The following is a 27968-nucleotide window of genomic DNA, read 5'->3' as shown; positions in this document are numbered from 1 at the left end:
AATAACTTTTGATCCGCTGATCCGATTCATACAATTCAAATATTGGCATAAAGAAGAGAATCTCAGCTTTCCAGTGCTGTATAACATAACATTTGCGGACTTTCAGAGGCTCCGGAATCAGTGCAGTTACGTCATCAAAATTTGACAACGCTGATTTGACAAAGAAACGCTCGTCACTGTGTCTCCGGACAAACCAGACATGATACATTGATGCATTGTCCCCCCTCCATGCCCAGATTGGTTCAAACTCGCTATATCACAACCAATAAGCACAGGTTTCGCTTTTGTTTGTGGACCAACACTGAGCTTTTTGAACAACACGGAATGAGAGATAGGCATACATTTATGCGCGGCTAAATAAAACGCAAAAAAAAGTTTTGCATGAAATGATTCTCATACTAAGTACTTTTGCATGCACAGCAGCACAGAAACATGACAAAACAGTGACACAGCAAAGACGAACTGCTGCTCTTGCTGTTTTCAAAAGACGCAAATGAAGGTGCAGCTGTTTGACAACCATATCCAAATCCATATCCACAGACAACCATATCCATGCTGGCACAAAAACCTAAAGATGTTCCATATTGAATCTAGTTTCGTTATGTAAATATTTATAGGATAGTAAATATTTATATCTATTTTTTTACTGAGGATTTGCACCATGTTTATTTGGACTTTATTTGGACTTTGACACATTATTTATTATTTTCTTATTTTTTAATTTGTTCTTTGTAAGTGGTGATGTTTATAGTAACTGAAAATTTATTATTTGGAAAAAGTCAAATTTGCTTCACTGTTCTATTATTTTGTAACATTTGTAACATACCGTATACCGCGAAACCGTCAAACCGTGGTATTGTTTTAGACGATTATCATACCGTAAAAATTTCATACCGTTACAACCCTACACAGCATACACTTTAGAAAATGTAGGGTTCCACACAATTAATTCATGTTGTCCCAATACAAATCAAACACTTTTAACTAATTTGTCGATTTAACATGAAAAAAATTAAGTTGTCCCAATGAATTCTCAAGAATTGTCTATAAGAATTGTGTGGCCCTCCAGGACCGAGATTGGTGACCCCTGACATAGATAAACACATAGGTCAGGGGTCAACAATATAGGTCCTTGAAGGCTGGTGTCCCTGCAGGGTTTAGCTCCAACTTGCCTCAACCCCAGCCTGGATGTTTCAAGTATACCTAAGACCTTGATTAGCTTGTTTAGGTGTGTTTGATTAGGGTTGGAGCTAAAATCTGCAGGACAATGGCCCTCCAGGAACAAGTTTGTTGATCCCTGGTCTATGTGAAGAAAGGGCGGGACATAAAGTAGCCCCTCCCCTTTAATAAAACAGCCAATAGGGTTTCGTTTAATCCCAGCTCTACCAGTGACAATGGTTGAGCTCGAACACATCAAATGGAAAGCAATTTACAAAGACTTTAAAGGGGGCTGGGCATGTCAGATACTAGAGAGCATTTAATTGGTCAAGAATTTATGAGAAACTTAAGTATGAGGTGACGTGAAGTAATTTGTTTATCAATTTAGGTGGATATGACACTGCAAGCTTTGAAATTTAAATTTTGTCACTGTTTTGGACATCCTTAAAACTAGAGTACTGATATCTAAAGATGTTATTTTAATTTCACGGGACCTGTAAGAGTGAGTGGTGTTGGAATTGGTAACTTAGTAACCAAAAGTAAACGAGCAATAACAATAGTAGGCAAGCACGATGGAGACGATGGACATGGAGTTTATTCAACATGTGTTTCCATCTCTATTGATTCAATCTCAATTATTCCCAGGAATCCTTTTTCACAAACCTTTTTTTCTTTTTTTTGTGAAATAAAGGATTTTTATTTAAAATTCTGAGTTTCTATCACTCGTTTCTCATGTACTGTAATACTTCAAAATGCTCATTAACACAGGGTGATGCAAAGCTAACTGTTCAGCATGAAATCACAAAATCTTTTTCGTCTTTTGTTTTTCTTCTATAAATATTGCAGCATTTATTATAAATTATGTATATGCGCACTTTTTTCATTTATATAATCTTTAATTAAAATAATAAAAAAAAAAATTCGTTGATTTGATGTTTTTATTTTTGTAGGGGCAGGGCAACCTGTTGAGATCCTCTAATAGTAAATAACACCCATCCAATCAAAATCTTTGTTTTTACTTTTTGTGTATGTTCCTGTTTCACTCAAATATGTATCACAATGTGCAAGAGAAGTCTATTGCTATCTTTTAATTCAATGTTAAGAATTCAGAATTTGATCAGTGATCAGGTCTGGGACAAGAGGCGTACTTTTGCAGTACTTTCACCATAAAATCGAAATATATATATATATATATATATATATATATATATATATATATATATATATATATATATATATATATATATATATATATATATATATATATATAGTCTCCCTATATATGTCACAATGTGGAAGAACTCTATTGGCACCTTTAAAGTTAGCATGAAACAGAATGCACAATATGTTTTACTGCATAATGTAACACAGAGTAAAACAGAATGTTTAAAAAAGGCATTATTTGAAGTCTGGTGGCTCATGAATGTATTTTAAGAGATTAAATAAAGGTAAGTTTTAAAATCTTGTCAACACTGACAGTCCATATGTTTTGTGAGTTGGATAAAACCAGTTCACACTTGGCAGTTTTGGTTTACTTCCAAACCAATTCTATTTTGGTCAACTGAAATAGGAACACAAAACTGTTCAATGGATCAGTTGGTACCAGGCTGCACAAGAAATCATTATTTGTGTCTGTTTTATTTAATATCTTATTTAATATTGTCTTTTATTTTGAAAAATCTTTTATTTTGAAAAATGACCTTATTCTGTTGATTACATGGTCACTTGAGTACAATCAACCCATCAGCAACCCCTTGGTCAACAAATCAGGTGAATCCAGCATGCCTGTGCAAGAAGAGGATCATCTGCTGGGGCCTTCCACATATCACATCTGTCCACGTGCAAGTGTGACATGCTCAAGCCTTCCAGGCCCACTTAGCTGAAAACATCTTAACTTTTCAGAGTGTCGTGAGCTCACATTTCGGTAGACTAATTATATCAGGCAAACACTGCAGTGCTTTTTAATTTCCTCCATTAAAAAACTTGTATCAGAGTTGCAGCAATGTTTTGTCAGCTGATCATCCTCTAAAAAACGGTTGATGGTTGCCTAGCGATCTAATGTTACGTACACCTGCAGCCACTAGTATGGTATATCTTTATTGTAAAGTGTACAGCAACTTTAATGGAGCTTAAAATTACAGTAACACTGCATAACTGTCCAACAGTAAAATATAGTCATGTTAAATACTGTGTCATTTACAAAAAAACGTGTATGTTTGTTCGTGTGAGGTAGATCAGCAGTTTCTGAAATACTCAGACCAGCCGTCTGGCACAAACAACCACATCCAGTCACTTAAATCACCTTTCTCCCCCATTTTGATGCTTGCTTTGAACTGCAGCAGATCGACTAGACAATGTCTACATGCCTAAATGCACCGAGTTGCTGCCTTGTTATTGGCTAATTAGAAATTTCCTTTAATAAGCAGTTGAACAGGTGTACCTAATAAAGTGGCCGGTGAGTATATGCAGATCACTTCACTCAGTAGACTGTGTCGTAATAAGGTTTTGCATGTTTTGTTTTTTTTTTTACTCTGTAATCATGCTGGCATAGCGAACCTCCAATTATCTCACCCCAAACATGGGTTACAAGGCTAATAATAAAATATAGTGTTGATTATCAACCCGATAAATGGTCTAGATGTGTTCGGCCTTGAGCACGCACTCAAAAAAACATCCAATTACCCAGTTCCTGCATGACCGAGCGATGCAGATTACTGATTCTCCACATACTGTTGAGCAGCAGCCTTGCACACGCTTTACGGTCAAACGCATTACCGTTCTGGGGGAATTTCGTTAATTAATCTGGCTGAGAAGATTTTAAAAGCCGTCACCTATGGGGACACTGTGGTACAGCGCTCTTCAACAAAAGCGATTATTAACTCAATCTTAATTGGACTTCAGATCTGATTGTGCCCACAGTGTGACCTTTTCCACAAATCAGTTCGATATTTCTTTTCCCTCTAAGACAATCCAAAACAATTTTCATGAGGACCGAGATCTGACAAAGAAATGACTTGAATAGCAATGGCAATTATGCTGCATGTGATATGTTTTTTAAAGCAGCTATTTGTGAATATGAAAGGTCTGCCAAGATATATTCATATAACAAGTGGAGTTATTGTCTCCCAAAAGAAGGAAGCAATTATGCCTGAAACGAGTTGTCACTAGATATGTTTCCATTCAAAGATGTGAGACTTGTGCGCAATAAACATGTGTGAATGAAGTTCTATTTTCATTCAAAGAGGACAAAATTGTCACTTCCAAATAAACTGGCACCACACTATAAATAATAGTAAACTAAAAAAAAATAATTATTTATATATATATATATATATATATATATATATATATATATATATATATATATATATATATATATATATAATTTTTTATAGTAATATAAAATATATGTATATGTGTATATGTAAAAAATATGTATATGTATATATGTAAAAAATATGCAACAGGAGAAGCTACTGTGGGCCTTTTTTTCTTATATTATAAATGACTTGCACCACAGAAGGCGACACGCAATGAACATGCGGTAGCTTTGGAGGCATGAGATGCTCTTTGACTGCTCTAGACTATTCTGGGGGTAATAATAATAATAATAGTAGTAGTAGTAGTAGTAGTAATAATAATAAAATAATAATGATAATTATAATAATGATGATTATAATAATAATGATGATGATGATAACAGTAATGAGATGATGATGATGATGATGATGATGATGATGATGAAAATAAGAATAATGATGATGATGATAACAGTACTAAAATGATGATGATGATGATGATGATGATGATGAAAATAAGAATAATAAATGATGATGATGATAACAGTAATATTAAAACATTATGATGATTATGATGATGATGTTGATGATGATAATAATAATAAGAATAATGATGATGATGATGATGAAAATAAGAATAATGATGATGATGATGATAACAGTACTAAAATGATGATCATGATGATGATGATGAAAATAAGAATAATAAATGATGATGATGATGATAGTAATACTAAAACATTATGATGATGATGATGATAATAAGAATAAGGATGATGATAACAGTAATACTAATAATAATGATGATGATGATGATGATGATAATAATAATGATGAAGATAATGATGATAATAAGAATAATGATTATGATAACAGTAATAATAATAATAATAAAAATGATGATGATGATGATGATGATAATAAAAATGATGATGAATAATGATGATTATGATGATATTAATAATAATGATGATGATGATGATGATGAATAATGAAGATCATGATATTGATGATAATGATGATGGATAATAATAATAATAATAATAATAATTATTATTATTATTATTATTATTATGATAATAGTAAATATGATGATAATTATGAAGATGATGATGATGACGATGATGATGAAAATAAAAGTATTAATAATGATGATGAATGATGATTATGATATTAATAATAATGATCATATAATAAAGATAATAATAATGATTAATAATAATAATTTTTATAATAATAATATGATGATTAATAATAATAATAACAACAACAATAATAATAATAATAATAATGATGATGATCATGATGATGATGATCATGATGGTGATGATGATGATGATGATATTTATGATGATGATGATAATAATAATAAATAATAATAAAAGCGATAAGGATGATGATGATAATAATAATAATAATAATAATAATAATAATAATAATAATAATAATAATAATTATTATTATTATTATTATTATTATTATTATTATTATTTATGAAGTATTGTTTGTTTATGCAGTTTTTTCTTGCAGTGTTTGTTTATGTAGTATTGTTTATGCAGTTTATTTATAAATACTAAACCACTGTGTTGACAGACTTTGGCTGAGGTATTTTAGAAGGACCAAAACAACTTTTGAGATGTTTTACGATGTGATCACTCCACTGGTTTTTCCATTAAAGGCATCACATGACGCTCATTTTTGTTATCACATGATCTGTTAAAACAAAATCACAGAGTTTTTTGATGCACATGCTGAAATGTATGGCTTGTTAATTTGTTGGTGTGGGTTGCCTCCGGGTGCTCCGGTTTCCCCCATAATCCAAACACATGCGCTATATGTAAATTGGATAAACTAAATTGGTCATAGTGTATGAGTGTGTGAAGAAAGGGCATCCGCTGCGTAAAATATATGCTGGAATAGTTGGCGGTTCATTCTGCTGTGGTGTCCCTTGAAGGAAAATGGATGAATGAAATATATTGGCTTTATTATTGACCATGGTTAAATGTGGTGACACAGTGGGTAGTGCTGTCGCCTCACAGCAAGAAGGCCGCTAGTTTGAGCTCCGGCTGGGTCAGTTGGAATTCTTGTGGAGCTTGTATGTTTTTCTAGAGAGGGTTGTGCCAGTAGATCAGCAGTTTCTGAAATACTCTAAACAGCCAATCTGGCACCAACAACCATGCCACGTTCAAAGTCATTTAAACCACTTTTCTTCCCCATTCTGATGCTTGGTTTGAACTGCAAAAGATCAACTTGAGTTCTTGAAATTGAGAAACAGCCTGAGATCCTTTTATCAAACTTTTCAGATGCTTTCAAAGAAAAGGGAGCAATGTATATTTTATTGAACTAAAACTAATTTAGTAAAAACTAATTAGTACTACTTAGCATTCTACCATTAAACTAAACTAAACTGAATCAGTTTTAATTGAACTAGAATTACACTGTTAATAGAATTAAGATATTACTCACTGTTAATATCTGTTAATTAACAGTTTTGTAATCCACAAGTATTTTCCATTTATTTATGTTTGTAAATTGCATTATAGGAGCTTGATCTCTGCTCTGTCGACTTTTGATGTTGATGATTAAACTCTACAGTTTAACAGAGACTTTTATTGACTTTTTAGTGGTTTGAAGTAATATAATGTATAAGAAACAATATAGAGGAATGTGTCTGTAAAATAACAGAAAACTGGCAGTTTAATACAAGGTTACTGTAGCATAATATACAATACCAGCCCAGACAATATATCACTTTAACTATTAAGAATGTTCATAAAAGAATTACTTTTCAAGGTTAAAAGTTGTTGGAAGAAAGATCAAGGTAGCCTATTGCAATTCAAACGCATGAATAAAAGAGAAAAAATAAAGACATGACTGAATAAATACAAAAAACTTCTAATTTACAGACATTTTTTTTTATTTTTATTTTTATTTATTTGTTACAGTTTACCCGATTTGCTGGAATGTTTGGCAAACTGAAATATTCTTATGCATTTTTATTTACTTCATCTCTCTTCTTTGGCACAATCCACATTATACACTCTCAGATTAAATGGTACAGTGTTGTACCAAAGAAGGTACAAACCCTTGTCACTGGGCCAGTAGCTTTTTATGGAACAGAATTATACCTTGAGACAAAGAAACACATTTGTACTATTGCAGTTTGTACCTTTAAGGACATGATTTGTACCATGGCAAACCAAAATGTACCTTGTTTCACACAATACCTTTGTAATCACTTAATTAATTTACTTAATTTTGAAATAACAGATTTATGCAAAAGTATTGTAATGAGATATACACAATGTTTGATTAGTTTTACAATACTAAAATGTCTGCATGAACACTTTGCATATGCAGGACTTTTGCAGCTCATGTGCGTTTAGAGGAAAGCACTAAAAGATGCGGATATCAATAATTAAACTGTATTTTTCAGAAAATGATTACTAAATGTATATTAAAAATGCTTTAAATGTTCAGTTTACAATACCTATAGTTTTGTTTATCAGCTGTTTTGTATTTTAGGACTTATGAATTACTGTTTATGGGTTTCTTTAAACATATGCTTTTAAATGATAATTCTTGTTTTGATTTGGAAATATTCCTAAAATCACTTTGCCTTTCCAGTAATATTTATTTTCATATTGTAATAAAGGAGATGTTCACTTTTGTACCTTTTTATGAGAACAATTGTGTACCTTCATTTCAGTTGTACTATAAAAATATCAAAGCATTATCATAGGTCTTTTCTGTAGCTTTAACTTTTACACAGGTACAAACTGTTCCTTAAGGAGCATTATTTGTATCACCGTGTACCTTTTTTTTTCTGGGAGTGTACTACAGTGACTAGACACTTTGTACCTTAACACTGTCAAATGTTTTACTTCGAGAACTAATCACAGGCATTTTGATTCATCCAAAATGTGTCAATTTATTTTCAGTAAATATAAAAATGTATTTTTAAACAAGTTTCTCTTTGTGTAAATGCACCTTTTCCATTTACAATAAAGAATAAAATTGCTTTAACATAAATGTTACAGAAACCCATCAGTGTTTCCTCTAGGATTTTTTCCAGCTGTGGCGGCAGGCGTTTTTTTACACAGATCTACCAACTACCTGTGGCGTTATTTCAATGACAACTGTCATGAGCGCAGTATTACAAGTCGAGAACGCATTTATGTAAAAGCCTACGAGCATGCGAATCTCTTTGCTTGCGCAACGATTTCCTCTGCTCGTGCACAAAACTTCTTGCACGCCCCCTCAAATAAATTTATATAAATAAATAAAAAAAGTGCGATTTAGTGCATTTATGTAACGAGTATGTCTCCAACATTTATTAGATTTGCTAGAAATATTTATGAACGTCTCCAATAGACCTATAGAGCGGTATTAATGCGTCCTGAAGTAAAGTGAAATGGCTATACGTCATGTTTGCTGGCCTCAAGCATCCCACACCTGTCAGTCAGCAAGTAACCCTAAAAAGGTTAAACAAATAGCGCACAGCACTACTACGGTTACACAAAAGTTTGCGTTGTTATAATTAACTTACCTTTTAATACGTTTTGGTGCGATTATAACCTGCTTTAAAAAAAAAAAAAAAAAAACAGGACTGAATGTTTTGAATGAAAAGCTGTAATGTAGCCGTGGCAGGATCAGTTTTAGTGTGTTGCCCAGCCATGGAAGAATGAATGTAGCGGAAACCATGCACACTCTCCCATGTACAATATTTTCTCCAATGTTCACACAATAACTCTGCAATCACTTAAAGGTTAATTTATTTTACTTAATTTTAAAATAGAAACAAAATTTTGCAAAAGTACTGTGACGAGTTATGCACAATGTCTGATAAGTTTTACAATACTAAAATGTCTGTATGAACACTTTGCATATGCAGGATTTTTGCCAGCTCATGTGCCAATAGTGGAAAGCAAACGCCAAAAAGTGTCACTAATAAAAATGTATTTATCAGAAAATGCTTACTAAATGTTTATTAAAAATGCCTTAAATGTTTAGTTTACAATATCTATAGTTTTGTTTTACCAGTGGTTTTGTATTATTAGATAATATAACTTAATAATGAATGTTTATGAGTTTCTTTAAACATAAACCCCTTTCACACATACAGACCTTTCCGGAAAATTACCGGCAATTTTCCGGAAAGGTTGTATGTGTGAACAGGCCCTTTTTGAAAATACCGGTAAATTCGTTCTGGCTATTTTCCGGAAAGAGAAGTTGTAACATTACCGGTAATTTGCCGGAATGCTGCGCTGTGTGAACACAGAAGGAAGATTGCCGTAATAAGCGCGTCCACGTCTAGAACGGGCTGACGTGAGACACCTGCTTTAGCCAATCACAACAGTCAGACGCATTCACGTGCGCGCGGTTTATGAGAATAAAAGCCTTTGAATATTTTTTCCAGACACCTTTAGCTGCTAGATGTTAGTCAGATAATGTTTCTATGTTCCTTCTTAATGCTGTGTAAATAATTATCGATAAAATGTTTATGATAATCCGTTGTTTGTTTACCTTCAAGCTTTGCGTGTGCCCGTGAGCGCCCATAGCGCCAGCACACACACATATCATGAACATCTCGACATGCGAAAGTGTTTCCCTATGTTTTCATTAGAGTTGTACTCAATACTGATCCATCGGAAGAGTTTGTGATGTAGTCAAATGTTTACAAACACAAGCGCAGCCTTTTAGAGGTCATTTCTGGTTAATGATGTCAGAATTTACCGGCATTTTGCGATGGATGTGTGAATGCTCTTTTCCGGAAAAATTCCATAACTTCCTCGCCTGTGTGAACAGCGCTTTTTTGATTATACCGGTAAAGTAGTTCCGGAAATTTTCCGGATATTTACCGGTATCACTGTGTGAAAGGGGCTATAGTCTTGTAAATGATGATTCATTTTTTAATATGGAAATTATTTATAAAATCACTATTTATTTTCATAGATATTGTAATAAAGAGTTGTCCAACATTTGTGTTGCTTTTTTATGAGAACAACTGTGTACCTCCACTTCAATTGTAGCATAACAGGTACAGAACAGTATCAAGAGGTATTTTCTGTACCATATAAGGTATAACTTTTACAAAGGTGCAAAGCTGTTCCTTAAGGAGCATTATTTGTACCACCCTGTACCGAGTGTATAAAATGCAATGGAAATAAAGAAAGATGAAACATTCAAACCTAAACAAGGAATCATTCAAATATTATAAGAGCAACAGTTTTAGAATAGCATGTATAAATCTAATGAGAGTGAGAAAAATGACAGACCTCAGCTTTAGCCTCTGGGTTTGGATTGCGGTGGAGCACCAAGGCGTTTGTGCAGGATGGCTTCTTTAATTCCAGCATCTTATCTGAGGACAGAGATAAACGCTTGGTTATCCCCCTGATGCCCCTTTTCAAACACACATTGTTCCCTCCAACAGTGAGCGCTTCATCAATAGTAAATACAAAGAGTAAAAGACAATCTCCTCTAAGTTGATTGCAGGAATTCTAATTAAACATTCAAATGTTCATCTATTAATCAAACTGCTGTGGCATTGAAATTAATCAACAAAATCTCATAACGAACGCACTGCAAATCAGTTTATGTTGAGAGCGATATTACCGTGTCTTCTGTTTACACTTGAGCAATCGTTAAGGAAAGACTGGTGCCTTCATTTGCATATAAGAATATATGTGTTCAATTATAGGTATGCTCATATGTGTAAATGACAGTATTCTTCAATGCTCGATTGACATTCCTCAGTCTTCAGAGTTCAATAGTGAAAATGCTTTTGTTTGGCATTTCTATTGATAATAGTGTAAATTAATACGCTGCAAGGTGACTCAGTGGTTAGCACTGTAACCTCACGGCAAGAAGGTCACTGGTTTGAGTTTTGGCTGGGTCAGCTGGCATTACTGTGTGAAGTTTGCATGTTCTCTCAGTGTGTTGGTGTGGGTTTCCTCCTGGTGGTCTGGTTACATCTCATTGGTTAATCAATTTTATTTATGTTTTGGTGTTTTGAAGGAGAAATAGCTGATTCTGACCTATACTGTAACCTCTGATGGGTTATTTCAGCAGACACAGGGCTCTTACACCTTTATCAAAGTCACATTTAAGGACTTTTCAAGCTCTTTCCAGGTGCGTTTTTAAACTGTTCCAGCATTTTACAACTGTGGTAAATGACATATTTGCATGCACACACTTCATCAAATTATATAAGATGCTATTTGTTACAATATTCCATAGTACAGCATAGCATAGAGTATAGTATTTTAAGAAAAAATTTAATGGTATGTTTGGCCAAAGCCCATTATCAACACTGAAATGCTGCCTCTTTTAAATCTCATCTATTCACATCTGTCATATTTAACGTTATTAATTTTATTAAACGTAACGTTTATATTTATTTGAATGGTCAGATTTTTCCATATATTTATAAATATTGCATTATTTTTTGCTAAAATACATTAAAACTGAAATGTCCAATAGGTGGCGCCAAATCTTTATCTTTGTCATTGAATTGTTTATTCAGATTTGTTCGAATCGGCTTATTTATAAATGAATTAAGTGACTCATGACTTGCTCAAAGATTTCTTGTTAACCTCATTTGTTAAGTGCTTAACTTTGTTTCAAACGGTAACAGCATACGAGGTGTTTAAAAGTCTATATTATTGTGAATGGTGTACAGGGAAAGCCACTTGATGAGTTTTCAACATAATGTTTGTTTTATGTGTCCCGAAACCGAAAGCAGCCTTCCCTATACTAAAAATTAAAATACACACTTTTATTTAGCTTTACATTAGGCTATATGTAGATAAAAAAAAAATTATTTTTACCTATTTCGAGACCCCCACAACCCTCTTACCCTCGTAATTCGCACCCTGTAATTTATCCATAACTATCAGTCAAGCAGAGGTGAGTGATTCTCAGTTTGACTGGTTTCCAAAAAATGCAAATCCGTTCTTGGAAATGAAAAACAGCCATACGTTCTGCGCAGTCTGAATTTCACAATCTGAATTTCTTCATCTTGAAAATTTTAAACTGTACATTTACAAACTGGATATCTGCAGTCTTTGAATTCAGAACACAAAAAATCTGAAGTTAATACCTCTATTAAAAAAAAATAATAATAATTGCCTTGAAAAATTCAGCTGTCTTACATTTCGGATGTTCAATATTCAAGTTGTGAAATTCAAATTTAAACAATTTAAACGGCACATAAAATTTCTGATTTATTAAATTACAGTTGTCAATAATTCAAATTAACACACTTCAAATTCAGATTGTTTTGGCATATTATTAGCTCCATAATATTTGACTAGATTTTTTTTCAAGATACTAGTTTTCAGCTTAAAGTGACATTTAAAGACTTAAATAGATTAGGCAAGTAAGGGTAAATAAGCAAATCATTAATGATGGTTTGTTCTGTAGACAATCAATATATTTTAGGGATGTAACGGTATTGTAAATACCATCATACTGCAATATAAATTTTTTTCGATATTACCGAAGTCGCATGACTCGGTAAAACTATAGGTCTTCTGAGAAAATTTGCTCAGGCGAATGAAGCGAACGGGAGGTAGCTGAAACTACATTTCCCATCAGCCCAGGCGTGGCCATAATCCTTTGCGGTCTGTTGTCGCTAAATGATTGAACCTAAAGCGGGTGTTGTCGCCGCGCGCGTACTGAATAGTGGTGTTGTCGCGCGAGTTCTGATCAGCTGTGTTGTCGCGCGCGTATTGTAAAGCGCCGAGGGGGGGTTGAGCGCGCATACTCAAGAGCGATGTTGTCGCGCACCTACTGAAGGGCTGGACGGAGGTTGTGTCGCGTCGCGGGGGCACTTTTGATCGTTTTGGAAGGGCATTTTCTATCCAAGACTAAAAAGGGCATGTGCACTGCACAGGTTGAGCCCTATGTGTGCACGTGCCTGCAAGTTGGGGAATACGACTAATAGCAGTCATGGGGACTGCAGAAACACAGCACACTGTTCAGATTGATGCAGACATTGACTTGTACCGCAAAGAGACCTCTATCTCACTTATGGCTTGTCCTCTCAAGTGGGGGAAAGACAATGCACAACGTTACCCACTGCTGTCAACCTGGGACAAGTCATATCTCTGTCCCAGAAACCTCAGTCCCAAATGAGAGGGTTTTTTCTGTTGCAGGGGACATTGTAAATACCCAGAGATACCAGCTTTTACCAGATTATAGTTCTATGATAATTTTCCTTTAAACCCATCCCTATCTAAGTGAGTGAGTGATTAAATGTTGAATGTGATGAGTTTTCAACAATACTAAATTGAAACTTTATTTTTTTTACATGGTTTAATATTTTTTTGTTATTAAAATTGAAGTTCCTGTTTCAAAGCTTACAGATAGATGACTAATTTGTATGTCATTGACACTTTTGGCACTTTTTTGGAGTATTTTCATAAGTTTTGTTTTTCCTGTAAATGATTCAATAAATACCGTACCGTGACATTCATACCGAGGTATTACCGTACCGTGAAATTCTGATACCGTTACATCCCTAATAAATAAATATATATATATATATATATATATATATATATATATATATATATATATATATATATATATATATATATATATATGTATGTATGTCTGTGTGTGTGTGTGTATATGTGTTTAAACAATAAAAACTGGTTTGATTTTAGTTGAAATAAAACAAAGACTTTCACCAGAAGAAAAAAAATATATCATAGAAAATATGTAAAAAAAAGTCTTTGCTCTGTTAAACATCAGTTGTGAAACATTTGAGAAAAAAAAAAAGTAACCACTACCTATTTACTTGAATATTTTGTTTCATCAATTACTTTTTTACTCGAGTAACTTTTAAGATACTTTAAGTTACTTTCACTTGTGTACAAATTTCCGCAAGTACTTGTACTCTTACTTGAGTATAGATTTTGGATACTCTACCCACCCTTGCTTTTAAGCTCCAGTATTTTTGAATTATTTCTGATAATCAGATAATCATTAATAATCATGTGACACCAAAGACTGAAATAATGATACTTAATAATGATTTTTTTTACAATATTATAGATGTAAAAAACATATTACATTTTTACTTTGTTTTTACTTCGTAGCACTATTGAGCATATGAGCCTTCTTTCAAAAACAGTAATTCAATAAACAATATAACAAGACAAAAAATGATATGAATTTACCCCAGTGGTGGTGTGCACAAAAGCACAATGTTCTCCATTGAGTATGAACAATGAAATTCTATTTGCTCTTCAATGAATATTGACAGAACATTGAAAAAATCAATAATGTTGAAAAGAAAAATTACATTACAGGCAAAATCAAAAAGTCATCAAATACATTTTGAACACCAATTGATAAGGCTAAAATCTTATTACAACAGCCAGCTAACGGCAGGCAGGCAAATCAATAAGAAAACAACACAGAGACTGTCAGTAATATTATAAACCATTATACACTACACCGTCAGTCACTTCAGAGAGTTTGAATGCACTCTACTCAGTCTGGCCCCAAAAATAATTTTCACTTTATCTCCATGGAAAAGTATGAAATTAGATGTGGCAAGCATAAGGTGGAGTGAAAATCAAACGCGCTGCTTGATCTTTTGTCCCGCATGAAATTAAACTCAAACAGGCTGCATACTGAATTCTGCAGCTCAGGATAAGACAACAAAGGAATGCTAGAAAGAAACGGCGTCTGCTCAGAGGTGTGAATGGGCTTCATTAAAGGTTGTCTTGATCTCGCAAATAGTGTAAAGTCGCATACAAGGCATGCCAACAATTACTTCTCACAGCAAATACAAGTGGTTAATTCAAAATATGTATATGCTTTGAAATAAAAAGAGAGAGAGAGTGAATAATGAGCTGCATTTGAACATTTCTCCAACATAAAACCAGTGATGACGTCAGAAGACTTGGCTGTGTAAAACAAGTCTTTCAATTAAAGGATAAGAACAAACAGCCTGAACTTAAACTTTATGGGCCTACTCGCACTATGCCGTCCGTACCGTGCCCAGGCCCGTTTCCCGGATCGTTTGAGAAGTGTGAGTGCGCTGAATCGGGCTCAAGCACGGTTCACTTGGCCGGCCCTTGCTCAGTTGGAAGAGGTGTGCCTGAGCGCGGTTCACTTGGGCTTTGACACGGTACGATTGTGTGCGAGTGCAAAAAGCGACAAAGCCCGAAACTGAAAGCGAGACGTGACTTTTAAGGGGCTGTTTCATATGGATTTATTAATCATTCTTACTGTTCAGTGACCGCAAACTGCTGTAGTTTATTAACGACGCAAACCTCTCATTGCACGACAGCTGCACGCCTTCAGGAGACCTCCTCATTCCTGCTTTATAATAGTTTATGAGCCCCAAAAGTGGCAGATCTGTTCGGCGAATATCTGACTGCGTGTCACCGCATCCCTAAGGACTGTTTGGCGAAATATTTGACTGCATGTCACTGCATAACAAACAACTGAATTGATATAACTAGAGAAATGTCCACTGTGCTGCCGAGTGAGAGCGCTTGTCACTGCCGAGGCCCGTTTGTGGTGTGAGCGCGGGCCATCGGAGGAGACGGGAGGGGGGACAAGCGTGCTTTGGCTCGGTTCGAGGCAACTGTACCTAGTGTGAGTACGGCTTACTTCAAACTTTTGTGTTTCACAGACAAAAAAAGGAAAGCATGGGTGACTGAGCAATCATGAAAACTTTACTAAATGCATTTAAAAAAAAGATCTGATCATGAATTCAGTGTTAAAGTTTTTTTAAGAATGTTATTTTGTATTATTTAAAAAAAAAAGAAAAAGTAGCCTCTTATGGTTAAATGTGCTGTATGCAAGTTTTTGACTCTTTTAAAGCATAAAAATACCATAATATGTTTGCAGACCTTTAAGAAACATGCTAAGTGAACATTCTTGTTTATCAGAAAAACAAGGCTCAAGTCAGATATTCTGATTTGAAAATGTACATTAAATGCTGGAATGCTGTCTTTGTCTTGGTAATTTTAACCTGCCCAATGTCAGTTTAGCCAAATATATTTCAGCACTTCAGGTTGCCTTGGTGGAAAACAGCGTACTTCACTTATTTGGTCAAGAAAGGCTCTGAAAGCATGCCTCCATGACCGAAATGCAACCTCCGGTGGACAGTAGCAGACTCCGAAATGAGACTCTGATTCAGTTTCACATGGGGTTATTAGTTAGCAAATTATATATATATATATATATATATATATATATATATATATATATATATATATATATATATATATATATATATATATATATGAGCAATTCCAGCGTAATGGATGTGACATTTGCAGTAAAATCTCAAAACATAAACTCACATGGAAAGCATATTTTAACATTATATTGAAACTTGTGTTTATATTTTACAGAACTACTGACCACAGAGTTAAGGGAGCAGATACATATCCATCTGTAAACATGTTTTGTACTTTAAATGAGGAAATAAACATGCATTATGGATGCAACAAAAAAAAAGTCTGTGGGTTTACAGTGTACAACATACTTTGTAGAAATTCTGTGAATTAAACTGCACAACCCAAAAGAAACAATGCTAATCAAAAGGATAAGACTTGGCTCACTATAAAACAAAAATGATTGGTTTTATTTTATGTAATATTTTCACATTTCTGAGGAAAAAGTGTCGTTTTGGATGTGACATCTCTTTGTTATGGATGTGACAGATGTAAACTGCCACTTGTGTGACTTTGGTAAATCAAATAGAATCATTTGAAAACATTGACAGATGCATTTTAAGTATTTCTAAAGTACTGTAAAATACTTGCTTACACAAAAAACTTAGAAACGGTTTCCGTATTTTGGTGAAAACTTTTTTTTTTTTTTTATGGCAAGGTTGACATTTACACAGAATAGCTCATATATATACTCATGTGCTTATGTGCCCTTGAACAGGGGTTTCTTAAGATAGCGTTACAGCTTTGTGAATGCTTTATTTCATGTGTATAGACTTGTATAGATTAATGTGTTTTAATAATTGTAACGTTATTCTTCCTAAATCAGAGATTGCAGTCTTTTGTTAGATCAATTCCATAAGATCAATTTGCCTAGCCTAATAATTTCATTCGATAGAGGCATAAATACACAATTGTTTATTTACTTTATATGTTCAAAAATATTTCTTTAACAGATTTTATAAAAACGGTATATTCAAACTTACAAAGTGTTAGGGCTTCAAGTAAAAACAAACAAACAAGCGCTTTCTTACTTTTGTCTCACGTTACTTCCATCCCCGCTGAATGTAGTAATGGATTACAAATCAAACAACTAGAACTGACAAATTCCTGTTAGACTGGGATGAAGCTGTTTTGGCCCCATAGCAGCTCTTTGTATCAAAACAAGCGACTGCTCTGCAATAATGGCTGAATGAAGATTCTGTTTGATTTATATCAGTCATCATCGCTACGCTGGAAGCGCTAAAAACTGAAAACTTCTCATCCACACCTACACAAACTATTCATCTGTTTTTGTCAGCACAGACACTTCCGTGGCACGCGTCCACTTCCAGTCTTACATAGATCAAAAACAATGGAGAGGAATATTTAGTAGAACCACAAGCTGCGATAAACACAAGGCTGCTGTCCAAAACATGGGACATGCTGGGGAATGGATAAACTGCACCGACTCTAGGCATGGGCCGGTATAAGATTCTGATGGTATGATAACTGGATAAAAATATCACAATATTGTGATTTATTGCTCTAAAATATGTTCTTGTTCAATGTCTGAGTAAAAAAACAACAACTTGTTTCCCCCATTGACCACAATAAGTTTTATTTTAAGAAACGTTTAAACAATATGTTAGAACAGTAAACATGGCAGACTAAATAATTAAAATAAATCATTGACTTGAGCTATCTTCATTAGTTTCAAAAACAGTGATTTGCTGAATCATGAGCTGACCAGTAGTAAAAAAAAAAACACTTCAAATAAAACGAAACTAAAATTTGTCTTCAATAATAAACATTTCTGTCTCTCTCGCCCCCTCTATTTTCATTTTAAATGATTTTTCTGATATCCAGCTTAACAAAATTCAGAAGCGAGTGTTTTTAGCTGGCTTGGCAGCAGCCAAGAAAATAGTTGCGACAAGATGGAAGCCTCCACATTCTCTTAATCACCATCATTGGATTCTAACTTTTATTGATATTGTGTATTTGGAATTGTCCACTGCTCGCATCTATGCTGTTAGAGAAGGCACCATCAGACTTTGATCCCAAACTTTGGAAAAAGTTAAGAGTTTACTAATCTAAATCAAGGAGACTTCTTCCATTCTCTTTAAGAACAGCTCCAACTTTTGAGTCTTTCTGAGGTCACTGAAAGCACACTTATTTTCTTTAGCTTTTAATCATATGTTGTGAGTTTATGTATTTTGGTTCTGTATATGTTTGTTTTTTATGTACAGCACTTTGGTACCCTTTGTGGTTAGTTAAAAGTGTACTAGAAAAAAAAAATGAGTTGAGACATCAAAAGCAAATACTTTTGGTCCAGGCCCTTCCTTCCTTCCTTCCTTCCTTCCTTCCTTCCTTCCTTCCTTCCTTTCTCCCTTCCTTCCTCCCTCCCTCCCTCCCTCCCTTCCTCCCTCCCTCCCTCCCTTCCTTCCTTCCTTCCTTCCTTCCTTCCTTCCTTCCTTCCTTTCTTCCTTCCTTCCTTCCTTCCTTCATTCATTTTCCTCTTTGTTATTTTAGTATGTTTTTTTTCTTCTTTTTTTTCTTTATATTAATTGTTTAAGGTTCCCTGTTTGGGCTTCTAATAACTTTTCTTTATTGTCGAAGACCTCTTTCAGCACGGTTTCGAATATTTTAATTTATTTGTCTAATACTATTATTTATTTCTTTTTAGCCGACTTAATTTTACCCTTACTTAACCTTGAATACAGATTTGGTTAATTTCTTTTATTTTTGGTTTGGGAGTTTGTTTTATGTGTATGTATGTGTGCGTATTAGGGTTGTAACCGCATGAATTTTTTACGGTATGATAATCGTCTAAAACAATTCCACGGTTTGACGGTTTCGCGGTATACGGTATTAAATAGTAATTCTCATAGCAAAGACCCTGAAAAGAATAAGAACACGTTTTCTGACTGAACAAAGGTTTTATTTCAACAAACTTTTGAAAGAACCATTTTAATAGAACTATAAAAGTCTTTTATAAAAATAAACTGAAAAATTTCCCATTTTAATAAATTAAATTAGAAGGAATAAACAAGCAAGGTCTTTTAAGATTAGACAAAAATAAACTTAAACTGTCCTTCCTTATAAGCAGGATAAATGGGAGACCAAAAGTGCAATACCAAGTTTATGGCTGTAAACATGTATTTAAAGCGTTGGTTTTTTCAGTCTAGGTTGTGATGAAGAAATGTAAGCATGTTGAGATTTTCAGGACTTAATCTTGACCGCTGAGGTGAGAGAATGTGTCCACTTGTACAATGAACAAATAAAAAAATAAGAAAATAATAAATAATGTGTCAAAGTCCAAATAAACATGGTGCAAATCCTCTGTAAAAAAATAGATATAAATATTTACTATACTATAAATAGTTACATAACGAAACTAGATGCAATGCAGACAAACAGCTGCACCTTCATTTGCGTCTTTTGAAAAAAGCAAGAGCAGCAGTTCGTCTTTGCTGTGTCACTGTTTTGTCATGTTTCTGTGCTGCTGTGCATGCAAAAGTACTTAGTATGAGAATTATTTCATGCAAAACTTTTTTTTTTTTTTTTGCGTTTTATTTAGCCGCGCAGAAATGTATGCCTATCTCTCATTCCGTGTTGTTCAAAAAGCTCACTGTTGGTCCACAAACAAAAGTGAAACCTATGCTTATTGGTTGTGATATAGCGAGTTTGAACCAATCTGGGCATGGAGGAGGGACAATGCATCAATGTATCATGTCTGGTTTGTCCGGAGACACAGTGACGAGCGTTTCTTTGTCAAATCAGCGTTGTCAAATTTTGATGACGTAATCGCACTGATTCCGGAGCCGCATCCGCGAATGTTATGTGATACAGCACTGGAAAGCTGAGATTCTCTTCTTTATGCCAATCTTTGAATTGTATGAATCGGATCAGCGGATCAAAAGTTATTAAACATTTAAGAGCAATAATTATTTTTAGCCGCGGGCGGCTGTCTCGGTCTTTAAGGGTTAAAACCGTTGATTTGCAATTGTTCATGGTATGATAATCGTGCACGTTCAAATTGTGGTAGACCGTCATACCGGTATATTGTTACAACCCTAGTGCGTATGCAGTTGAAGTCAGAATTATTAGCCCCACTTTGAATTTTATTTTTGTTTCCCAAATGATGTTTAACAGAGCAAGGAAATTTTCACAGTATGTCTGATAATATTTTTTTCAATTGGAGAAAGTCTTCTTTGTTTTATTTTGGCTAGAATAAAAGCAGTGTTATTTTTTTAACACAAATTTAAGGTCAATTATTAGCCCCTTTAAGCTAATTTGTTGTTAATAGTCTACAGAACAAACCATCGTTATACAATAACTTGTCTAATTACCCTAACCTGCCTACTTAACCTAAGTCTAGACTTTAAATGTCACTTTAAGCTGTATAGAAATGTCTTGAAAAATATTTAGTGAAATAATATTTACTGTCATCATGACAAAGATAAAATAAATCAGTTATTAGAAATGAGTTAATTAAACTATTATTTTTAGAAATGTGTTGAGCAAATCTTCTCTCCGTCAAACAGAAATTGGGGAACAAAATAAACAGGGGGCGAATAATTCAGGGAAACTAATAATTCTGACTAGCGGTTTTAAAACCTTCACTTTTCCAAACTACAAGAAACCTTGAATGCGGTTATCAAAGCAGTCCCATGCGGGTCCCACAGATTCTCAGAATTGAAGAAAAGATTGTGATGGTTGGATATTTTTGTCATCATAATCAGGATCGGTTTTATTACCTGAAGTGTTCTGGGTCAAATTTATCTTGTGTAAAGTGCTGTGAATTTGATGATTGCAGAAGCAAGTGCATGCTTTTCAACCTTTTCTCTTAACAGTGTGCGTCTATGACAGTTTTTTAGATGTCTTTTAATTATAGTCCCCTTAAAATGCCTCTAGGGTTAAGATTTTTGCAATAAAGTTGTCAAAAAATGTATGCAGTTTAGAAAACAATTACTCACTTTAGAGCAATAACGCCATTAGATAATACCACAAATTTGCTGGGCCAGGATTAAATTATGCTTTTAAAGAAAAAGGTTTTAAAGTAGACGTTACAATAAATATAATCATTTTGTTTTTTAAACAATTTTTATTACTGGACAGATTGGACAAAATAATGCTTAAAGGTTTATCAATACATCTCTCTGTGCACATACACCAGGGCTACATTTATTTATGTATTTGGTTTGTAAAGGTATAGAAAAATGGACTTCAGACATTAAACCTAATATGATTTATTAACTAAATCATAACTACTAATTAAAAAAACTACACTACCTGACAAAAGTCTTGTCGCCTATCCACATTATGAACAACAAATAATAACTTGACTTCTAGTTGATCATTTGGTATCAGAAGTGACTTATAAGAAAGGCAAATGCCTCTAGATTACACTTTGTTGTGGAGGCTGAAGTATGAGAAGGAGCGCTATCCTGCTGAAGAATTTGCACAGCAGCAGCAGCACAAATGTCTTTATACCACAGGCTGTTGATGTTGCCATCCACTCTGCAGATCACTCGCATGCCTCAATAATGAATGTAACCCCAAACCATGATTTTTTCTTGACCAAACTTGACTGATTTCTGTGAGAATCTTGGGTCCATGCGGGTTCCAGTAGGTCTTCTGCTGTATTTGTGATGATTGGGATGCAGTTTAACAGATGATTCATCTGAAAAATCTACCTTCTGTCACTTTTCCAAAGGATCAACTAGAAGTTAAGGTGTTATTTATTGCTCTTATTACTGAGATGGAAGACAAGACTTTTGTCACGTAGTGTACTAGTAAAAACTGTTAAAATGATAATTTATGGTTAGACTTTTACTTTAAAACGTGACTTTTTACAAGGATATGCAGCTAACATGACCATAGCACACTAATGTACATGAGCTTGATGTTTTAGTGGTATTGTTTAGACAAAAACCACTTATGCTGTCAAGCCTCCATTTATTCAATAAAAAAACACATCAGCATTAATCTTGCAACATATTATTGGGATTAAATTATGATGTAACTACAATATAATTATTCATATGAGGTCAAAGCTTAGTTTCCAGCATCATTACACCATTGTCTTCATGATTTTATTATAAAATTGTCTGTTATTGTGTTTTAAAATGTTAACAATACCAGACAATTTAATATTTTTTTCCCCTCCAGGATTTGTAGATGAATAAAACGTTTAAAATAACACTAAATGCCTACTATGTTCATTTACTCTCACTTTTGATCAATCGAACACGTCCTTGCTGAATAAAAGTATTCATTTCTAACCTTTAAATACCAATACCTATGAATACTAATGAGATCATGTTGGCATACTTCCAAATGCCTAGTTTTACGTGTGTGTTATCTCACCCGCTGTTCTCTGCTTCTTCCAGTTTCCAGTGAGTAGAGTAACTCCAGGAGCAGCGAGTGAAGTCACAGCAGTGATCTGAGAGGGAAGAACAGGTCCTAACAAATTCTCCCAGCGCCGACGTCTTCCTGTTACAAACAAAAAAAGAGAACACAGGAGTAGATTTTTACTATGCATGAACTATAGATATAGTAAAAGAAAGACAGACAGACAGAGAGTTGCATAAAAACAGACTAGTAAAACTGGGATCCATGAAAAAATGTTGCTAAAAATAAAAAAAAATTAAAAGGTTTCACACTTAGGACAACATTTTAAAAGAAATCTGCGTTTACACATCTGTGAAAATAACCAAAAGCATTGTAATTTAATTTAATTTAATTTAATTTTATTTAATTTTATTTAATTTTATTTTATTTTATTTTATTTTATTTTATTTTATTTTATTTTATTTTATTTTATTTTATTTTATTTTATTTTAATTTAATTTAATTTATTTTATTTTATTTTATTTTATTCAGTTTTGATCATGTGATCTACTTAATCATCACGCGACTCCTTAAATAAGGAATGCTTCCAGTTCACAAGTACAAAGGTATTGTTGTTAACCTTTTTTTTTTTTTATAATTTTTTTTTTTTTTTTTTTGTCCACCTGAAATTGCAAAACGCACTGTGATAAATGTTAAGGCACATTGAACCAACAGGCGGCCATAAGTACATTGGGTCATACTTTATTTTAATTATCCTTTTGTTGAATTTAAGCCACGTTGCATCTACATGCCAACTAATTCTCATTAGACTATAAGTAGACTGTTAGGTTAGGGTTAGTGTAAGTTGACATCTACTTGGAAAGTTTCTTATAGTCAGTTAAAGGTCTGTTGATTGTCTTTATCAACAGATATTAAGCAGACAGTCTACTAATACTCAAATAGACCATCAAAATAAAGTGTTACCGTACAATCCATTCAAGTCAATGCAAAATTACTGTTCCTCAATGCAATCGACACAGAATATGTGATTCGTTTGCCGCAAATGTGCAGAATTTGTCTCAATCATGTCTTCCACTTTTGGTGTGAACCCAGCTGTGTTGGCCAATCAGAAAGGAGAAAACAGCAAGTACGCTGACATCATGAGGCAAAAACTCCAGTTTTAGTGTCCACGTGACCACACTGTACCCGAAGGTTGGGGAAAACCTTTCCTGGCCTGAATTATCTGAAAGTGATTCTGAAATTCATATGGACAAACAGCCATTCATTCGAGAGGGGTCTGGCTGCAGACTTGGTGCAGTGCAATCTGAGCTGCATCCAATGCTTTTTAATGCGCTCACCTAACCCCACCCCTAACCCTACCCGTCACAGTGACGTCACTCACTACATTGAGTGCATTGAGTCTGACCTTGCATCGCTGAGTGATGCAGTCTCAGCTTGCATCATAAAGGCTGCATCCAGATACTATTGATTGATTGATTGATTGATTGATTCATTCACTTTCCTTCAGCTTAATCCCTTACTTATCAGGGGTCGCCACAGCAGAATGAACCAACAACTATTCCAGTATATGTTTTATGCTGCGGATGCCCTTCCAGCTGCGACCCAGTACTGGGAAACACCCATACACTCCTACATTCACACACGCACTTACAATACGGCCAATTTTTGTTTTACCAAATTCACCTACAGTACATTTCTTTGGACTGTGGGGGAAATCAGAACACCCAAAAGAAACCCACGCCGACACGAGGAGAGCATGCAAACTCCACACAGAGAACCAGCTGGCTTAACTGAGCCAACCAGTGTATAAAATAACTGCACTTTTGAAAACTTCCGTTTGTGAGGACAAAGCCTGATGATGTTGACCAAAATGTTTTTTTTTTTTTTTTTTCCAGTACATTGCTCATCACTTCATCTTACTTGTGTCTTTTTGACATTAACAAACCTATTGGACTGTTTTGAATGTGTGCTGAGTCTGTAGTTGCGTTTACATCACAAAGCTCAAATGATCTCAAGCTGCTCTCTTAAAACATGGCAATGAGTTCACTCATACAATATTTTCTCACTAGTTTCACGGACACCTTTGGATTTGCTTGATTGAAAATTCATCATGGATGTGCATATGGAAAACCTGCAGCAATTGTGTGACTCTATCATACCGACAAGCTAAATCTATGAGGAATGTTTCCAGGACTTTGCTTAATCTCTGCCCAAAGAATTAAGACAGTTCTGAAGGCAAAATATAGTCCAAATTGGTATAAGCAAGATGTTCCTAATAATGTGGTTGGTGGATGTTTATATTAGTTTAAAACCAGATTAGGCTGAAATAAGCCATTTCTTTACGGCAGGGATTGCATTAAACCATGTTATTCCCTATTAACTGTGAGCTAGTGTGAAAGGTAATACTATTAGAGAGACGATGCCAAGGACATACTGCAAAATACACAAACATAATGTAGTACAAATCAGTCTTGCTATCCGCTTTCCACAAGCCAATAATGCTAGGGGTTCAATTCTCAATGGGTTATATGCAGGGCAAATGTTTTTTAGCCACTGCTAATGTTTATGTGGCTATTTTCAATTTCATAAGGTTCCTTTTACAGCATCAATAATGTTAGTTAATTAAAATATAATCAGCTAAATAGACGTCAGCATTAATTTAGTTCTTTAAGCGTTAAACAGTATGTAATTCATCAGGAGCACAGAAAATCCATTGAAAATGCTGTGGTAACATACATTTCCATAAAAAAAAAAAAAAAAAAGGCACGAAACCATGGCTGCGTCCGAAACCGCATACTTCCATACTATATAGTACGCCAAAATCAGTATGCGAGCCGAGTAGTATGTCCGAATTTATAGAATTAGAAAATCAGTATGCGAAAAGTACCCGCATGACTTACTACTTCCGGCGAGATTCCAGAGTGCGCATCCCATGCATGCTGCGCTATCCCATAATGCCCCGCGAGCGAATTCATGAATGGAAGTAAAGCGACGCAACTGATGCAGGTAGGTCACGTGACCATGACAAAATGGCGGATGTAGTACGTCCGAATTCCATTCATACTTTTCACATTCATACTGTATAGAACGTACTTTTCTAACGGCCGAGTAGTACGTTTAAATTCAAATGCAGTACCTACTGAGTAGTAGGCGGGCTCGGACGCAGCCCATGTGTTTTAATGCAGTACTTCTTGTGCAGTTTGATACCCACTTCAACCTGCTCAATCTTGCAGGTTTGCACTTTTTAACATTTGAAAAATTAGGCTCTTCTTAATGGATCATGCTGCACAACTTTTAGTCCAAGCTCTTGTCATTTCAAGGCTGGACTACTGCAATGGTCTCCCACCCTTCATTCTCAAGCCTCTACAGATGATCTAAAACATTGCAGCTCGTCTAGTCTTCAATGAGCCAAAGAGAGCTTGTGTAACAGCTCTCTTTATCTCTCTACATTGGTTATTGATTGAAACTCGAACCAAGTTCAAATCCAATCAAGTTACCTGCTCCTGAAGGTGTACATCCCCTCCAGGAGCCTCCGGTTGGAGTGTGAGCACTGACTTATGATGCCATCACAGAGAAGGTATAAGTTCCTTTCCAAAACCTTTTCATTTAATGTTCCTGGCTGGTGCAATGATCTTTTCATTCCTACTCGGACTGTGGATACACTAGTATCCTTCAAATGGAAATAAAAACCCATCTCTTCTGAGAACACCTGAACCTTGGTGAATAATACCAAAACCACCAATACACCTGACAAAAGTCTTGTCGCCTATTCAAGTTTTAGGAACAACAAATCATAACTTGGCCTCTAGTTGATCATTTGGTATCAGAAGTGGCTTCGATGAAAGACAAAGGCCTCTATTACAGTAATTTTACCAAAATAAAATATAATCATGCCTTGATTTTAAGATATTTAATTACGACAGTAAGGTCTGACTTTGCTTAGACAAAAGTCTTGTCACTTAACAAAAATACTGAACAGTATAGAATATAAATTCATGCTGCAGTGGAAAAAGATTTAATATTGTGTATAAATCCCATGAGCTTGGAGGACTGCATGCATACATCTTTGAACAGGATCTTTGATGTGGAGGTTGAAGTATGAGGAGCGCTATCCTGCTGAAGAATTTGTCCTCTCCTGTGGTTTGTAATGTAATGGGCAGCACAAATGTCTTGACACCTCAGGCTGTTGATGTTGTCATCAACTCTGCAAATCTCTCGCACGACCCCATACTGAATATAACCCCAAACCATGATTATTCCCTCACCAAACTTGACTGATTTCTGTAAGAATCTTGTCCATTCGGGTTCCAATCGGTCTTCTGCAGTATTTGTGTTGATTGGGATGCAGTTCAACAGATGATTCATTGGAAAAATGACCTTCTGTCAGACCTTCTACCTTCTGTCACTTTTCCAAACGATCAACTGGAAGGTATTTTTGTTGCTCTTCCAACTGGGATCGAAGACGAGACTTTTGTCAGTTAGTCTAGGAAAAAACTCTCTCAAAAAACTTCTAGTCTAAATTCTCTGAGCACAAACAAATTACTTTAAGTAACTAGCAAGCGGTGTGGTGGCATAGTAGGTAGTACTGTCGCCTCACAACAAGGTCGATGGTTTGAGCCTCGTCTGGGTCAGTTGCCGTTTCTGTGTGGAGTTTGCATGTTCTCGCGTTCGCGTGGGTTTCCTCCTGGTGCTCCGGTTTCCCCACAGTCCAAAGACAGGATTGTTCTGTCTTATGTAAAAGTACTTGTATAGTCTGTCTTGGGTTACTTTTATAGTTGTGTATTTATAGTATTTGTGTATTAGTGTCACCAGCGATCCAGCCCCTGCAGATTACTGGAGAACTACAAATCTGCCAGCAAAAGAACTACAAATCCAGTCATGCATGACTCACACACCCGGCCTAGATCCCCATGATTGCAAACAGGAACACCTGAAGCTGTTCAAGACTTAATTATACAGATTATATATACAC

At 34.8% G+C, this 27968-nt stretch overlaps 1 protein-coding gene and 2 long non-coding RNA genes across 4 annotated transcripts in view; 2 read left to right on the top strand and 1 right to left on the bottom strand.

Annotated features, from left to right (window-relative positions):
- tcerg1l (transcription elongation regulator 1 like) overlaps nt 1-27968 on the bottom strand; it is a 195548-nt gene that overhangs the window by 14720 nt on the left and 152860 nt on the right. The window contains exons 7-9 of one of the 2 annotated variants that reach the window (XR_015504493.1): nt 23012-23137; nt 10264-10818; nt 7399-9990 (exon numbers count right to left, since the gene is read on the bottom strand). Coding sequence is in view for 1 of the 2 variants with exons in the window: in XM_087276894.1 (XP_087133020.1) it covers nt 10736-10818; nt 23012-23137 (209 nt within the window). In the remaining variant the exon portion in view is untranslated. Of the gene's footprint in view, nt 1-7398; nt 9991-10263; nt 10819-23011; nt 23138-27968 lie in introns of those variants that run through there. The other variant, XM_087276894.1, reaches the window with a different exon arrangement.
- The window catches only part of LOC147834568 (uncharacterized), a 110061-nt gene that overhangs the window by 57140 nt on the left and 24953 nt on the right, over nt 1-27968 (top strand). The window lies entirely within an intron of this gene.
- Nucleotides 19213-27257, top strand: LOC147834570 (uncharacterized). The gene is made up of 3 exons (XR_015504566.1): nt 19213-19418; nt 20720-22069; nt 26920-27257. It is a non-coding gene; the product is annotated as an uncharacterized LOC147834570 (long non-coding RNA).

Source organism: Danio rerio, chromosome 12, assembly GCF_052040795.2.
Source record: "Danio rerio strain M-AB ecotype USA chromosome 12, GRCz13ab, whole genome shotgun sequence".
In the NCBI taxonomy this organism is placed as follows: domain Eukaryota; kingdom Metazoa; phylum Chordata; class Actinopteri; order Cypriniformes; family Danionidae; genus Danio; species Danio rerio.
The sequence above is the reverse complement of the archived record's forward strand: the minus strand, read 5'-3'. Positions and strand labels throughout refer to the sequence as shown.